Genomic DNA, 18,189 nt, shown 5'->3' with positions numbered 1-18,189 from the left:
CTATACATACTACCATTTACTATCTAAATTAAATTATAAAGCTCAGCCTATATAAGTATATCATTCAGAGTCAAGTCAATTTTTTATGCTCACATTTATAGAAAGTTCAACAATACCTTCTGAATCATAAATCAATGAGGTGAACTTCACAAAAGACAGGTTTTCCAAAAATAAACTCTACCTATGAGATCTATACAAGTCATAGCAAACAAAACCAAAGTGAGGGAATAAGAAATTCAGTTAATTCTCTCCCTCATTTATGAAACATTTGAAAATTTGGATTAGTCATTGTACCCGGCCCTGAACACACACTGAGCAGTAAGGCAGTATTTTCCTTTTGTTTGACTGCCCTGGAGTATGTTTTCACAGAAAGACAGCTCCCTACCACTGAGACATGTGTTAGGGGACCGAGAGTTGTCACATTTCTACAAGGCTTTTGGTCATAAGGGAAAACCTATCTAGGTCCTCGCAGTTGAGAAATCTCTAAGAGGTAAAGCTGAACCCAGAGCTACACATACAGCTTATCAAAATGTACAGAAGTAAAGCAATATGAAGGAAATTCAGGACCACAGTTTACTGACTGAAAGCTCATCCTATTGTTCATACCAAAAATAAGAGTGGAGAAGGACTATTGTTTCCGGTGAAATCATGATGACGGCAGAAGAGCATCAGCCATGGAAGAGAAGTTTTACTCTGAATTGCCAAAAGTGGAACTTCATGCCCACTTGAATTGATCCATTAGTTCTAATACCATGAAGAAATAGTCCAAAATCCAGATCTTAAAATCCACGATCAGATGAAACTGATTGACAAGGGTAACAAAGAGACTTTAGAAGAATGTTTCCACATGTTCAAAATATTCATCGGGAAGATATTCTGATGGTCACAAGAGATGTTATTAAAGAATTTGCAGACCAAATCTTCTGTCGGATGTACATTATGTTGTTTGTTTTAGAGACAAGGTCTCTCTCTGTTGCTCAGGCTGGAGTGTTGTGATTCAGCCATGGCTTGCTGTAGCCCTGGACTCCTGAGCTCCAGTGGTCCTGCCACCTCGGGGAGATTACAGGTGTGAGTCACTATGCCTGGCCTGATGTACATTATTAACAAGTGAGTTATTCTTAAGTACAAAGTAAAACCTCCAACAGGCATTATCTGTTTAATGGAGGGAAGAAAGGCTTGCAACAATTTCTTTTGTTCTTCCTTGTTTCATTTTCTTCACTCTGAGAAAAAGATACTTGCTCGGTAGAGTTGCACTGTCACAAGCAGAGGCTGATTCCTGCTCCCTGCATCAAGGGCACTTGGGAGACAATGCCGCTGAGTGGATGCAGATCATATTTTATGGTAGTTACTGAAATGTGGGTTAATCAATCACTCCTCAGGGACTGACAGTTTATCAGGCCCGGGGCAAGCTGTGATGTGGTAAAACCTCTCTGGATGTAGATGAGCAGATCGGAATATGGCCTGGAGGAATTTCGAAAGAGCTGCAGCAGGAGGTATTACGTAGTGTCACTGGGGCCCTCTTAGAACCTTCTCAGTAACCCAAAAAGACCTGGTCATCTTCTGCCCTAATATGTGTAGCTCAGTAATCATTTGGGGGTAAAATTTTTGAAACAATTATTGTAAAGTAAGTGTTTACATGAGATAAGGACCAGATTCCTATCTTGCATTTTTGAACTGTAGAATCAGTTCCAGGTTATGCTGGTGAGAGTAGTCAACAGGAAGGAGAAAAGAAACCTGCCAATTAGTACAACTCTTTAAATGGAGATTAAAAAGGAGGATATGAGCCTAAGTACGCAACAGGAGGGGACGGTTAAATAAAGGTTAATGGCATATTACGCAACCGCTAAAAATATTTGCAAAGACACTTTAATGACATGGGGAAATATATATACCTAAGAGCATCTCATTTCTTTCAAAATGGGTATATGAGCAGAGCACAGTGGCTTAGTGTCCATACGTAATCTCAGTACTTTGGGAGGCCAAGGTGAGAGGATCACTTAGGGCCAGGAGTTTGAGACCATCCTGGGCAATACAGCAAAACCCCATCTCTATAAAAAAATTTTTAAAAATTAGCCAGGCATGGTAGCATACACTTGTAGTCCTAGCTAGTCAGGAGGCTAGGGAAGAAGGAACACTCAGGCCTGGGAGCTTGGGCCTACAGTGACCCACGATCATGCCACTGCCTTCCAGCCTGTGACAGACTAAGATCTTATTTCTAAAAAAAGAAAAATGAACAAATGTGTATATTCATACTTAAAGACAGTCGTTATCCCCAGGTGGTGGAATTATAGGTTATTTTTATTTGTCTTTATAATTTTCTGTGTTTTACTAGAGATTTTCCACCAAAAGCATTTTGTAATCTGAGTACAAGGGTGTTTTACAGGAGGTTTTTCTTGAAACCACTCTCGGAGAGAACCCCACCCTGCCCCTCGAGAACAGAGCACTCGACCTTGGCAGAAGATCATCTCTGGTGCCCTGGATGTGAGAAACACTAAGTCTGCACAGGAATGAGAGGAAAGAAACAAGTTGGGAAAAGGGCATGTTGTTGTTTTGTTAGAATGAGCATTTGAAATTCTTTTTTTTTTTTGAGACGGAGTTTCGCTCTTGTTACCCAGGCTGGAGTGCAATGGCGCCATCTCGGCTCACCGCAACCTCCGCCTCCTGGGTTCAGGCAATTCTCCTGCCTCAGCCTCCTGAGTAGCTGGGACTACAGGCACGCGCCACCATGCCCAGCTAATTTTTTGTATTTTTAGTAGAGACGGGGTTTCACCATGTTGACCAGGATGGTCTCGATCTCTTGACCCCGTGATCCATCCGCCTCGGCAGCCAAAAGTGCTGGGATTACAGGCTTGAGCCACCGTACCCGGCCTGAAATTTTTACAGCAATTTGCCAAAGTAAGTTCATGTCTATTGAATCTAAGAATAATTTTCAAATGAGCTTGTATACTGTGTGTGCTTTTTGTTTTATTTCATTTTTCTAGAACCATTTTTTCCAATTTTACTGAAATTTGCATTTACTAAAATGTATCCATAAGGGTCATGTTTTCACTCATCTTTAACCATGCCCTTGTCACACATAAAATGAAAATGTAATTGTTAAATAAAAATGCTAAAGTTGAAGGATGAAATTGTTGATCTCTTCACATATATTTCCTATGTGTCCTTTCTAGGAATGACTAAAAAGACTTAATGTGTCATCTATATTTGAAGGTATAAACGTCCAAACAAGAAAACTTAGATACTGATGTTAGGTAAGGAAATTGTACCTTAGTAGGTAACATTTTTTAAAAAAACAAAATGTGAATTTTTACTGTTTTGATCATGGGTGTAATGGATTTTTTTTATTAGCTATTAATTGATTTCTAATATAGAAAATAAATCAAGAACCCTCCTGTTTAAAGTGACAATACAATTCTGAATTTCTTCATATTGCAATAAAATTCTGAGTATTTTTACTTGAGTTAAAAAAAGGCAGTATTTCAAGGAATTTGCAATCAAGTAGAGAAGGCAGGCAAATGAACAATTTTGTATGAGAGGGGACATAAAGGAAAGTTAAAAGCCAGAGACAACTTTACTGTTTGAGGACATCTTACAAATCAACAGGAAAGAGACTAGTACTATAACAGGGAAAAATACATATAAGCAATATATACACAGATTAAGAAAGAAATCATAACTTTCTAAAGAATGTTAATATAAAATATTATTAATATTCATATTGGAATCAAAGAGTCAAACAAGACAGTACTTCTTACTCATTTTCAAAACAGTACAAACCTGTGAATATTCAGTGATAGTGTGAACAAATGGAAATTAACATATAAAGCTAATAGGAAAATGAACATGACCTCTAGGCTGGCAAAACATATAAAAAGCTTTCAAAATGTATCACATTCCCAGTCAAGTCATCACACACACACACACACACACACACACACACACAAAAACCTGCAAACCAATATCCCCTGAAACAGAAAGATCCTTAACAAAAATATAAGCAAATAGAATCCTATAATATAAAGAAATCTTGCTTAAACGGAGTTTCTCAAAGGAACTTACATTTGATTCAACATGTGGCAGGGGGAAATCAATACACCATAATCAACAGGCTAAAAACCACCACACAATCACCTTCATGATTTTCTTAATGGTTACAGAAAAGTATCTGACACATCACAATTCATTTCATCATAAAAACACTAAACCAGCTAGGAATAGATGGAAGCTTCTCAATGTCATAGGTATTTACAAAAAAACCTACAGCTAGCATCAGATGTAATGGTAAAAGACTGAATGCTTCCCCCTCGGTACGATCAGGAACAACACAGCAACAGCTACTCTTAACCACTTCTATTCTACAGATTCTAGTCAGTATAATCAAGCAAAAGAAAAAGAAAAAAGAAATAATATAAGGCACACAGATGATAAAGAAGAAATGAAACCATCCTTATTCACAAACCTCATAATCAGCTACAAAAGAAAATCCCAAGCAACTCCCAAAAAGCCACAAGAACTAATAGGTCAGTTTAGAATGATCAGTCTATAAAAACACACTATTTCTATGTACTGGCAACAAAGAATTGAAAATTGAAATTTTAAAAATACCATTTATAATAGCATTAAAAAATATCAAATAGTAAGAGATGACTCAAATATGTGCACTTAAAGTTATAAAGCAATGCTAAAAAGACACTAAGTAAGGCCTAAATAAAAAGGTATTGTACAATGTCAGTTCTGTCCAGTTAGATTTATAGATTCAATGCAACCTCAGTGAAGTCATTAGCAGGCTTTTTATACAAAGTAGCTGATTCAGAAACTTATATGAAAATGCAATGGTCTAAAAACAGCCAAAGCAATTTTAGGAAAATATATATCAAGTTGATAGACTCACAGATTTATGTTCCCAGTAACCTTATTCCTAGAAAATAACCCCATTTGTTTCCCTGAGAAATGAGAAAATTATCTACATAAAAAATGTGTATGTTTTTAATGACTTTTGTCATTACCACCAAAAAATGGAAACAACCAATGCCAATTTAAAACTTAAGAAAACCTGTGGTACATCCATACAATGAAATACTACTCAGCAATTAAAAGGAGCAAACTACTGGTACACGCAGTAACATTAAGCTAAATGAAAGAAGCCAGACACAAAAGGCTCAATATTTTATTATCCTCCTTCTATATCGTTCTGAGAAATGCAACACTACCGGGGTAGAAATCAGATCAGTGGTTGCCAGAGGATAAGTGAAGGGTAAAGTAATTAGAAAGGGAGCAAGACATGTTTTGGAGTGATGACACTGATTCTATTCTAACTGTGGCAGTGATTACATAACACCATACATTTGTCAAAACTCAGACTGTATACATTAAAAAGTTAGTTTACAACATACGCAAGTCTATCAACGTAATTCACCACATAAACAGAACCAAAAACAAAAACCACATGATTATCTCAATTGACGCAGAGAAGGCATTTGACAAAATTCAACAGCCCTTTATGCTAAAAACCCTCAATAAACTCGGTATCGATGGAACGTATCTCAAAGTAATAAAAGCTATTTATGACAAACCAACAGCCAATATCATACTGAATGGGCAAAAACTGGAAGCATTCCCTTTGAAATCTGGTACTAGACAAGGATGCCCTCTCTCACCACTCCTATTCAATATAGTACTGGAAGTTCTAGCCAGAGCAATCAGGCAAGAAAAAGAAATAAAGGGTATTCAAATAGGAAAGGTGGAAGCCAAATTGTCTCTATTTGCAGACGACATGATAGTATACCCAGAAGACCCCATCGCCTCAGCCCAAAAACTCCTGAAACTGATAAACAACTTCAGCAAAGTCTCAGGATATAAAATCAATGTGCAAAAATCACAAGCATTCGTCTACACCAATAACAGACTTAAAGAAAGCCAAATCAAGAGCGAACTGCCATTCGCAATTGCTACAAAAAGAATAAAATACCTTGGAATACAACTCACAAGGAACGTAAGGGACCTCTTCAAGGAGAACTACAAACCACTGCTCAACGAAATCAGAGAGGACACAAACAGATGGAGAAACATTCCATGTTCATGGTTAGGAAGAATTAATATCGTGAAAATGGCTATACTGCCCAAAGTAATTTACAGAATCAACGCTATCCCCATCAAGCTACCATTGACTTTCTTCACAGAACTGGAAAAAACCACCATGAACTTCATATGGAACCAAAAGAGAGCCCGCATAGCCAAGTCAATTCTAAGCAAAAAGAACACAGCGGGGGGCATCACACTACCGGATTTCAAACTATACTACAAGGCTACAGTAATCAAAACAGCATGGTACTGGTACCAAAACAGAGATATAGACCAATGGAACAAAACAGAGGCACCGGAGGCAACACAACATACATACAACTATACAATCTTTGATAAACCTGACAAAAACAAGCAATGGGGCAAGGATTCCATGTTTAACAAATGGTGTTGGGAAAACTGGCTAGCCATGTGCAGAAAGCAGAAACTGGACCCCTTCCTGACACCTTACACTAAAATTAACTCCAGATGGATTAAAGACTTAAACATAAGACCTGGCACCATAAAAACCCTAGAAGGAAATCTAGGCAAAACTATCCAGGACATAGGAGTAGGCAAGGACTTCATGAACAAAACACCAAGAGCATTGGCAACAAAAGCCAAAATAGACAAATGGGACCTAATGAAACTCCACAGCTTCTGCACGGCAAAAGAAACAGTCACTAGAGTGGATCAGCAACCAACAGAATGGGAAAAAATTTTCGCAGTCTACCCATCTGACAAAGGGCTGATATCCAGAATTTACAAACAACTCAAGCAGATTTACAGGAAAAAAAACAAACAAGCCCATTCAAAAGTGGGCAAAGGATATGAACAGATACTTTACGAAAGAAGACATATATGAGGCCAACAATCATATGAAAAAATGCTCATCGTCACTGGTCATCAGAGAGATGCAAATCAAAACCACATTGAGATACCATCTCACGCCAGTTAGAATGGCGATCATTAAAAAATCTGGAGACAACAGATGCTGGAGAGGATGTGGAGAAAAAGGAACACTTTTACACTGTTGGTGGGAGTGTAAATTAGTTCAACCATTGTGGAAGACAGTGTGGCGATTCCTCAAGGCCTTAGAAATAGAAATTCCATTTGACCCAGCAATCCCATTACTGGGTATATATCCAAAAGACTATAAGTCGTTCTACTATAAGGACACATGTACACGAATGTTCATTGCAGCACTGTTTACAATAGCAAAGACCTGGAATCAACCCAAATGCCCATTGATAATAGACTGGATTGGAAAAATGTGGCACATATACACCATGGAATATTATGCAGCAATCAGAAATGATGAGTTTGTGTCATTTGTAGGGACATGGATGAATCTGGAGAACATCATCCTCAGCAAACTGACACAAGAACAGAAAATGAAACACCGCATATTCTCACTCATAGGTGGGTGATGAAAAATGAGAACACATGGACACAGAAAGGGGAGTACTAAACACTGGGGTCTATTGGGGGGAAAAGGGGAGGGCCAGTGGGAGGGGGAGGTGGGGAGGGATAGCCTGGGGAGAAATGCCAAATGTGGATGAAGGGGAGAAGAAAAGCAAAGCACACTGCCATGTGTGTACCTACGCAACTGTCTTGCATGCTCTGCTCATGTACCCCAAAACCTATAATCCAATAAAAAATTTAAAAAAATAAATAAATAAATAAAAAGTTAGTTTAGATAACTGATACACAGTAAAACTCTTTTTGAAGTTTAAAAAGTTGTTTTGCTACATACATTTTTCTAATGCCCGGTGACCTATGAGTACTTAGACACGTCCTACTTACGTGAACAATTCATGGTATTATAAAATTATATCATTCCTTTTCAATTTAATGCTTTGGTTATGTCATATTTCTTAGAAAGCAGTAAACATAATAGTTAATACAGTGGCTAAATTATTTAAAGCAAAAATCTAACTTTCTGTTTAGTTCATTGATAAACTGAGTCTTAACTGCAGACTTAAGGTGATCTAATTTGAAGCAGGGTGAGACAGTACAGCATTACTGAACACGAGCATGAGTATTCAAGTGAGAATACCTGTCTTCAAGTTCCAGCTTTGCCATGTACTGCTTCTGTGCCTCACTACAGTATTACATTGTCTCTGTGCCAGTTATTTTTTTTCCCATCACCTGTATAATGAGGTAATAGTAACTACTTCTGAAGGTATTTCAAACACTAAATGAGAACATGTTTAGAAAATGCCTAACACAGAACACATATTAAGTGTTCAATAAGTACATCTTCTAGGTTTTTTAATCTTCCGTTACTTAAACACATTTCTAAGTTTCGCATCAAAATGTATTATGTATTTCCTACTGTGAGTCTCGGAATTTTACTCAACACTGTATACAGAGTAAGAATCAAGCTTCACTTTTATTCAATTCCCTTTTTAAAAGATGATCAAGAATAAAGACATAGGAAGTAGGAAGGGGAGTAAGAGAGAAGGAGAAATACATTTACTGTGCACCTGCAAAAGCACCCTGGAAAACAAGTGCTTTACATAAACGGATTATTTCTTTTGTTCCTTCTAGAAGAAGGCTACAGAAAAACAAAGGATCTATATGAAAATTTGTCATAAACATTTGGAAGCAGACTTTAAAAAAACTGTTCACTTACTATTTAAGATACTGGCTTGGTTCCCATAAACAAATGTTGCATTAAGAGTAAAACTTATGTTTAGAAAGATTTAAATAATGACAACTGTTCCTTATAATTTAATCAATCAGAAGCAGTAGAGGAATTATAATGAAGGATCCTCATGCCATAAACCAAGGGGCTTCATCGCCTTCCTCTGAGACATAATCAGACTTTGGCGACTTTTAAACACAGCATCAGAAAAGCATTAAATAAGATTAAAGTTGTTAACCTCTTAGAGTTCTCAAAGTTATGAATACTAAAAAAATTCACTGGCACTTATTCTGTGTTTAAATATGGAGGAAAGGAGGAAGAGTTCATTGCAAAGAAAGTCAGCCTAAGTTTCTCTTAGTTTTCACTTCCATCAGTCCCCAAAAGGCAACAACAAGCACATAGTGAGGCAATGTAATAGAAGACCCTCCATTAGGAGTAGACTTACCTGTAATGTTTTCTCCTCTTTAAGGTCCAATCCAAACACATTGTGCCGCTTCACCTTCAAGAAATCAACATCATCTTCCTCATCATCTCTGTCCAGGAACTGCGTAGGAACGTCCTCGATCTTCTGTGCCTCACTAGTGTTAGGAAGAGATGGAGGTTGAGATCCCTTTACTTTTGCCAGTTTCTCTTCCATTTCTTCTTCTTCTTCTTCCTCCTCCTCCTCTTCCTGTTCTTCATCACTAGTATCGTTAGCCTGTCTGTGCTCTCTCCCTTCAAGTCTTTGTCCACCTTTCTGAAGGATGGACATTTTCTCACTGAAGTAGGCTCTAAATTCTTCCACTTCGTCATTGGTGAGGGAGGGAGCCCGCGGCTCAATGACTTTATTAGCTTGGCTGATTGCCAATTCTTTGGTGGGTTGCTTCTGCATTTTCTGAAGAAATCTTATGTGTGGTGCCACAGCGAGACCAAGAGACCTTAAATATGGAAAAATGTGGTAAGAGTTTTCTCAACATCAATGATATGTTTATAGGTGCCATACAAGTTTCTCAAGAGCAGAGATTTCTACAGCTTTTTTAAAGAAAACATTCCTGTGAGATACAACTCGATACTAACAGATTAGCTGATCCAAAAAGTAAGGCAAAATGCACTGAACACCTGTCAGAAAACAATTTAGACACCGTTTTTTCTTTAAGAGGATAACATGGAATAAGCTAAAGAGCACTGGACCAGAAACAAGATAACAGTCCAAGTACCAGACCTGCCAATTTCCAATTCAACTCTCTCAGTTTCAGCTTCCTCATAACACGGGGAAGTACCTGCCAGGCCTATCTCACAGTTGCTGTAATGATCCAATTAACTAACTACATGAAATTACTTCATAAAACATTAAGTACTAAATAAACCTGAGGAGACATAATCATGAAAGGACAAAATACATTTCTCTACAGAAAAAGAACTGGAATGTGGTCCCCATGTCCCATCCTGAAACAGAATATGGCACAATCACTGCTGTAAAAATATATTTTATAAACCAAACGCCAAAAAGAAAAAAAAAATCTTATTTACTCCATCTAAGGTCAAGATTCAAGTTAATATTATTATATCTTTCCCAGCTTGGATCATTGCTAATAGCTTTCACTAAGTTCTCACTGATCAACTGGAAATCTAAAAACAAGGACTGCTCTGAATAAACAGTAACATCATAACATGGATCCACTGCTCTTTTCCTATCTGACATGGTTCAAAGAAACTGAGAGACGTAATGTTGAGAAGCATGGATTCAGAAATAAGCCTGCTGAGGTTCAGAATCTGGCTGTCACTTGCTGTTAGAACTCATGGTTTAATCTTTCTATACCAGAGCTTTTCCATGTGCAAAACAGGATGCTAAGAGTACCCACCTCACAGGGTTGTTGTAAGAACAAACTAGTTGATAGATGTTCTTGTGCTTAAAACTAGTGCCTGGCATATAGGCAATTAATGAGAACTTGATGTCATCCCCACCACCACCGTTAGGGTAAGAATCACAAACTCATCCAGAGCATTTCTCTCAATGTATTACACTAACATTGTTATGTCTCCTTCAGCTACTAAAAGTGAGTTTCCTGAAGGTAGCAGTATATATTATATACCTGCAATTTAACATCTAATACAATGACCTGCACGTATTAGCTATTCAAAACATGTGTGCTTAGTAAAACTTTTAAAGCCTCTAATATATCTTATACACAAAGCACTGCTTTAGGTATCAAAGGCTTCTAAAGGAAACTGCATACCTCAAGGAAACTACACAGCTAAATGTCTACAAAAATTAAAATACCAAATTCAATTATACTAAAATTTGTTCTCAAGTTAATTTTCTGTCTTCTCTAAGCATCACAAAAAGCAAAAGTCTTCAACTACCAACAGATAAAATGTCCTGGAACCTATTGCACCAAATTCTTCCGTAAATATGGCTTACAGTGTTAAAGACCTGGGCCTTTCCTGTCTGCTAATATCCCACATAAGTCAAATCAGAAAACCAGGATAAAAATTCCCAGGGAGCCAAAAGTCAGCTAATAGCCTAAGCCACAGATCATATTCAGAAATAATAAAACTAGGAACTGGTATATAAACATGAGCAAGGAACGTGTTATCCATGGCACATGGTTTTCCACCTGTCACTCAACGGGAAAGTCAGCAGCCCTAGACTGCTATAAAGCAATTTAAAAGACTCAAAAATGTAACAACTGGCCGGGCGCGGTGGCTCACGCCTGTAATCCCAGCACTTTGGGAGGACGAGGCGGGTGGATCACGAGGTCAAGAGATCAAGACCATCCTGGTCAACATGGTGAAACCCCGTCTCTATTAAAAATACAAAAAATTAGCTGAGCATGGTAGCACATGCCTGTAATCCCAGCTACTCAGGAGGCTGAGGCAGGAGAATTGCCGGAACACAGGAGGCGGAGGTTGAGGTGAGCCGAGATCACGCCATTGCACTCCAGCCTGGGCAACAAGCGTGAAACTCCATCTCAAAAAAAAAAGTAACAACTGACCTGTTATGGTAAACATATAACCTAACAAAGAATAGAAAACAGCAGCTCACTCAGATACATGCTGTAGTTAGACTCAGTTTAAAGGTAAAGGCACTCAAATGCCTAAGAACAAGCCAAACCAACCAACCTTGCCTTGTAATCACATATTTCACCATGGTCTGGGAAATTTCATGCTGATATTCAAAGTATGATTATCTCAAGGGTGCTTCTATAAGATTTTGTTAGTGTTTTTACCATTCCCACAGGTAGGATCCCACTGAAGAATAAACATTCCTCATTTATAAGTCAAAAGGTTAAAAAACAAAACCCGGTCAGGTGCAGTGGTTCACACCTATGTCAGCACTTTGGAAGGCTGAGGCAGGGAGGATCACTTGAACCCAGGAGTTTGAAACCAGCCTGGGCAACATGGTGAAAGCCTGTCTCTACAAAAAATGCAGAAAACTAGCCAGGCATGGTAGCATACACCTGCAGTCCCAGCTACTCAGGGGGCTGAGACAGGAGGACCATCTAAGCCCAGGAGGTCAAGGATGCAGTGAGCCATGATCACTCCTCTGCACTCTGGCCTGGGTGACAGAGAAAGACTTTGTCTCCTCCCCCAAAAAAATCCCTCAAATACTAAGCCAAAACAAAACCAACCATTCTGTTTCATACAATAGTAACCTCAGTTACTAAAAACGGACATCCTGCCATGGTAACCATGAGTACCTATAAGAAACACCAAGACAGAAGGCATATTCATTCAGGCAGTAAGCAACCTAACAAGAAGAACCAGCAAAGAGACACATATCCAAAGCATAAAATGTCTATGGCAATCCAGGCAAGGGTTTCAGAGAACAAGAGAAAACTTAGACATTTAGAGATTTTAAAGAATGCTTATTGGTTGCTCTCCATCTCCTTTAAAATCAAACGATATGAAAGAGCCAATGTCACTCTAAGGAATTCATACTTTCAAATAATAAACCGCTCCCTGAAAACAAGAACTGAACTCATTTTCTACCAAGTTGATTTCATCTTTTCACTGCAGATCTTTAACAAACAGATTCTTTTCACTTAAGACAGAGTAGTTTAAACTAAAAATCTCAGAGAACAGATTTCAAACAAATTCCCTCTGGCCACACATGGTGGCTTACGCCTGTAATCCCAGCACTCCAGGAAGCTGACGTGGGTGGATTGCTTGAGCCCAGAAGTTCGAGACCAACCTGAACAACAGAGCAAGACCCCATTTCTAAATTCATTCATTCATTCATTCATTCATTCCCTCTAACTTTGAGGATTCACTATGACAACTATATTAGGGATACTTACAGGGCAAATTCAGGTATAGGTAACTTGCTCACATCAAATACTTCTTTATTCTTCATCAGATATACCGATCGTATATAGGAGACGAAACACTGTCAATTAAGAGGTTGAAAAGTACAATAAATAGAAATTAAAAGTGAGTTTAGACCAAAATAGAAGAAAATTAACCAATGAGAAAAATTCAATAGTACTGAAACACCACAAAATAGTTCAGTATGTCTCCATTCCATACACACATGAAAACATACCTTTTAGAACTGCAATATTAGAAAAAACTTTGCATTTGATTTCATCAAGCCAACCTAACAGAGAATATCATCTTTCCAAAAAGCCACTTTAAAGTTAGTATAATTCCGTTACGATAAGGTACACATTGAGGAAAATATAGGCTTTAGAATAATATAGATTTGGAATCTATTCAGAGCTCAAAATCTTACTCCCAGAGGAAATTTCTTGTTTCTCTACGTGTCAATATCCTCATCTATCTAAAATGAGATACTAGAGTTATGAGAATACAATTTTTTAAATGCACATAGATACCTAGCACATTTTCTAAATTACAGTAATAAATGCTAGTTATTGATAATATTTTTTATTATTGGGTCAAAAGATAAGTTTTTCTAATTACATAAAATCTGACATATTGAAATTTAATAAAATCATGACAGTAAAAGCTTTATTGCTAAAGCTTTTCCTTTTTATGATTTCAAGTAATTCATCATTAACTTGGAATATTTTCTGTTTCTGTTTAAAAAAAAAAAAAAAAAAACTATCTTCATACTAGAGTTACACAAACCAGAATATAAACAGGGTCCTGATCCTTTGTCAGGTTGTCAAATAAACAGATGATAAAACATGCCTAGGTAATTTTTTATTTTTAAGTTGACTTTTGTCAAGTATATTTAGTTACTGTTTCCATACTTCCTAAACTTCACATTTTAGCTAGCACCAGTTTAAAGATAATTTTTTCACTACAATCATCCACAAGCAATCGCCTCAGTTGCTTATCACTTTTGTTCTATCCAGATTAGAATCAAAACCTAGAAAATCACTTCCATGAAACTAGATAGCTTGCCGCTGCTGGCCACACAGTTAGCCATTCTGCTAAACCATGCGTGACAGCCAATAAATCACATCATTTATTTCAACGTGCTTTTCTATAGTCTGTGTTCTAGAAGACTCATCTGTTGTATGCACAAACCAGTGAAACAACATCTTTCCAATGTTTCATATTTTCTGATAGATAACTGAATGACCTCCTTTAATCTAATGTGGGAAGATATTAATCTCACAATCAAGAAAGTACAATCAGGAGTTACAGCAACTTCACTAAAGAAATAAAAAGTTAATAAAATCATCAAGTATTAGAAATCAGGCCACTGTGCATCCAAAACATCTTATTTAAGAGGACTTTCCATATGTCTTTGACAAAACTAAAGATGATTTTCCCAATCTATATATAAAAATATTTTTCAAAATTTTAAATAAGCTTGACTGGCCGGGCGTAGTAGTGGCTCACACCTGTAATCCCAGCACTTTGGGAGGCCAAGGCGGGCGGATCACCTGAGCTCAGGAGTTCCAGACCACTCTGGGCAACATGGTGAAACCCTTCTCTACTAAAATACAAAAAATTAGTGAGGCATGGTGATGGCTCACACCTGTAGTTCCAGCTACTCAGGAAGCTGAGGCACAAGAATCACTTGAGCCCAAGTGGCGAAGGTTGTAGAGAGCCAAGATTGTGCCACTGCACTCCAGCTTGGGCTACAGAGCAAGACTCTGTCTCAAAAAAAAAAAAAAAAAAAAAAATTTCTGGGGGGAAAAAAAAAGAATAAACTAGACTTATCTATCAGCAAATTACACTTCTTGACTGAGGCATAAACATGCAACCTAGAAGTAGCAGAAAATGATAAACTTTACTATTTTTCCATTCGACGAAGGAATCCAATTCAAAAATGACTTACCCTTTGAGCTCTTTCTTTCAAATCTTGATCTTGAGCTAAAAAAGATTCCAACTTTTTCTGGACATCTATAAGTTTCTCTGGATTGATTCTTTGCAACAAAAAGATAAAGGTTAAAATAAGATACCTCAATTTTGGAGACTAAAAATAGTAAGCACCATTTTCCTATTTTCCTCAGTAGTTTTAAATGTGTAACTATTTCTCAACTGAGAATCAGATCAGACGGACATTAAACTCCATCTAAGTTTGACTTTCTTGCCTATGACGATTAACACAGGAGAAAAGAAACGAAGAAATGACACGTCAGATGCTTTCTCTAAACACCCCATGCTGAGCGAGATACTTCGATAAACACCACAGTTAGCACTGGCTGCTTCTTAGCTCAGCAGGTAGAAAGTCTGTCTGTTTAAAGATCCATTCTACATGAATGGAATAAATGAAATCTAATTGTTTTTTAAAGCTGTCTTACTCTGTTTCCTCAGTGAGGCTGCAGTGTACTGGTGCAATCACAGCCCACTGTAACTTTGAACTCCTGGGCTCAAGTGACTTCCCATCTCAGCTTCTCAAGTAACTAGGACTACAGGCTTGCATCAACGTGTCCAGCTAGTCTGTTTGCTTCTTCTTTTGTAAAGACAGGGTCTCAAAGTGTTGCCCAGGCTGGTCTGTAACTCCTGGCCTCAAGCAATCCTTCTGCCTTGGATTCCCAAAGGGCTGAGTTACAGATGTGAGCCACCATACCTAACCCTAGTATCATTTTTATAAATATTTCTGTTTCAGTCAAACATCATAAAACCAAGTTCAAGTAATAAACAAGTAGCCAAAGACTGTAGTGATTCCCTTATTTAGAAATTAGGCATATTATGACAGAGATGGTATCTAATTCTGCCCAGATAAGCTACAGGCAAGAAAAATCTTAAGAGGTCTAGGCTTCACAAAAGCGACCCCATTGTTTCCCTGATGTTAGGCTGAACCAAGTTGTTTCTGCAAAGCCAGGATGGTGATGGGTGGTGGTAGATGAACTAGTTTTTACTTAGTTTTATTATAAAAAATTTCAAAATATACAAAAAGATAGAGACTTTCACTCAGCCTCAACAATTACCAAATCACAACCAGTTTTGTCTCTGCTATATCTTCAACCCTCCTCCCCTAATCTAACCACTCTCAAAATTATTTTGGGCAAATACAAGTAAGATTCTGATGGATTCCACTGACTGTGAATCTACACATCTTTAGTGACAAGAGAGCACAACTCTCTAAAATGGAGGACAACCTCAAAAGTAATTACACCCAAGAGGTTTAATTATTTCAATCATCAGTGCTTCCTGAAGGTGACAAGTCCTCCCTTTCCATCTCATTTTCTCCACTAACAGTCCTTGGAAAAAGGCTGTTTAAAAAGTTTTTTTAGGGAAAAAAAAAAAGGAGACTTCTGATACCCAGTACCCTACGGATGCAGCTTAGAAATCATCAGTCCATCATAACAAGTACAAAGCTGAACAGACTGGGGAAAAAAATCAACAACTCTTCTTTTATCCATGATAGAGCTGGAGGACACAGGAAAACCACTGTTTGCAACACAGGAAAGAGTACAGGGAGTCACAGCCTACCTGAGCTGAGCCATGAGCAGAAACAACAGGGAGAGTCAGTGCCTGGGTGGGAGAACCTCACTGTAATTGATAAAACCTTCTGGAGCCTCGGTGTGGACAAGTCTGAGAAATAAAAACTCCAGGAGGACCCATTCATAGGGCAGCCCCACATTCATAAGCTTTATCCCAGGAGCTCAACCAAGTTCTCCCAGTAAATATCAGAAAAAATCCCTCATGCTTTCAGTAAAACAAGGGGAAATTGAACCATTTTGAAATATGCCTGAGCACTCTGTTCTTAACTAGTTTCTTATGAGAGCAGGCCTTGTTCATGAGAGCCAAGCCTCTTAGGGTTTTCACGGAGCCTAAGTGACCTGCCGGGAGGGAAACACCCAAGTCTAGCCATCCTTTCCCACTTAAGTTGGGGTGGTGGGAAGGCAGAGACTGAGAAGAATTTGTGAAGTTCCCAGTCCAGAGGCAGAGGCTCACTAAAAGACTGATACCTACACTATAGGTCTTAAAAAGGCTTCCCCTACGGCCCCCACCCCTTACACCTTACCACGACGGCACCAACATCAATTAAAGCCTATTTGCAGGAGTTTCTTTTACAATACCTGGCACATTATATCTATCGTGAAAAAAAATTACAAGGCATACTAAAAGCAAAAACATAATTTGAAGAGATAGAGCAAGCAGCATAACGAGACATGGCAGGGATGTTGGAAGTATCAGACCAGAAATTTAATTTAAAGTAACAATGACTCATATGCTAAGAATTCTAATGGATAAAACAGGTAACATGCACAGATGGGCAACGTCATTCAGAAAGATGAAAATCCTAAGAAATAATCAAAAAGAAATGTGAGAGAACAATAAGAACTGCAACAGAAATGACTGATGCCTTTGAGGGATTTATTACTAGATTTGACACAGCTGAGGAAACAATCTCTGAACTTGATAAAAACCTCCAAAGCTGACTGAAAACAACACAACAGAACTCCAAGGACTATGGAACAATTAGGAAAAGTGAACATGCGTGTGATGGGAGCATCAGAAGGAGAAGAGAAACAGCAATGCTTGAAACCGTAATGACTCAGAATTTCCTCCGAATTAACGTCAGACACCACACCACAGATCCAACAGCTCGGAAAGCTCAAAGCATGGGTGGGGAAGGGAGAGGTACTGAGACTGTACTTAGGCATATCATTGTCAAACGACAGAAAGTTAAATATTTGTTTAATCCTGAAAGAAGTGGGCAGGGGGCACCTTACCCATAGAAGAACAAAGATAGGAACTACACCTGATTTCTCAGACACCATGCAAGCAAGGAGAGGTGGAATGAAATATTTAAGGTGCAGGGAGAGAAAAACCACCAACCTAGAGCTCTGTACCCCACAAAACTATCCTTCAAAAGAGAAACACTTTTTCAGACAAAAACTGACAAAACATATTGCCAGAATTGCCTTGCAAAACACGTTTAACAGTTCTTTAGAGAGAAAAAAAATAACCTAAGTGAGAAACTCAGATCTTCATAACAAAGGAATAGGTGATGGTAAAATAAAATCTTTCTTATTTTTAACCTAAGTTTTTTCAAAATAATAGCCCCAGCATGTTTGATTATGTATGTTGATGTATATATCTTACATTTATATGCTTATGTATGC

At 38.0% G+C, this 18,189-nt stretch overlaps 1 protein-coding gene across 5 annotated transcripts in view; it reads right to left on the bottom strand.

The window, feature by feature from the left end:
- DDX10 (DEAD-box helicase 10) overlaps positions 1–18,189 on the bottom strand; it is a 283,882-nt gene that overhangs the window by 219,547 nt on the left and 46,146 nt on the right. For all 5 annotated transcript variants that reach the window (XM_035264462.3, XM_078339398.1, XM_035264461.3 and 2 more), the window contains 3 exons: positions 14,949–15,036; positions 12,991–13,079; positions 9,156–9,627 (listed from right to left, as the gene is read on the bottom strand). In XM_035264462.3, the coding sequence (XP_035120353.3) occupies positions 9,156–9,627; positions 12,991–13,079; positions 14,949–15,036 (649 nt within the window). The remainder of the gene's footprint in view (positions 1–9,155; positions 9,628–12,990; positions 13,080–14,948; positions 15,037–18,189) is intronic.

This window comes from Callithrix jacchus, chromosome 10 (genome assembly GCF_049354715.1).
Source record: "Callithrix jacchus isolate 240 chromosome 10, calJac240_pri, whole genome shotgun sequence".
Classification (NCBI taxonomy): Eukaryota; Metazoa; Chordata; class Mammalia; order Primates; family Cebidae; genus Callithrix; species Callithrix jacchus.
Note: the sequence above shows the minus strand (reverse complement) of the source record. Positions and strands in the feature narration are given on the sequence as shown.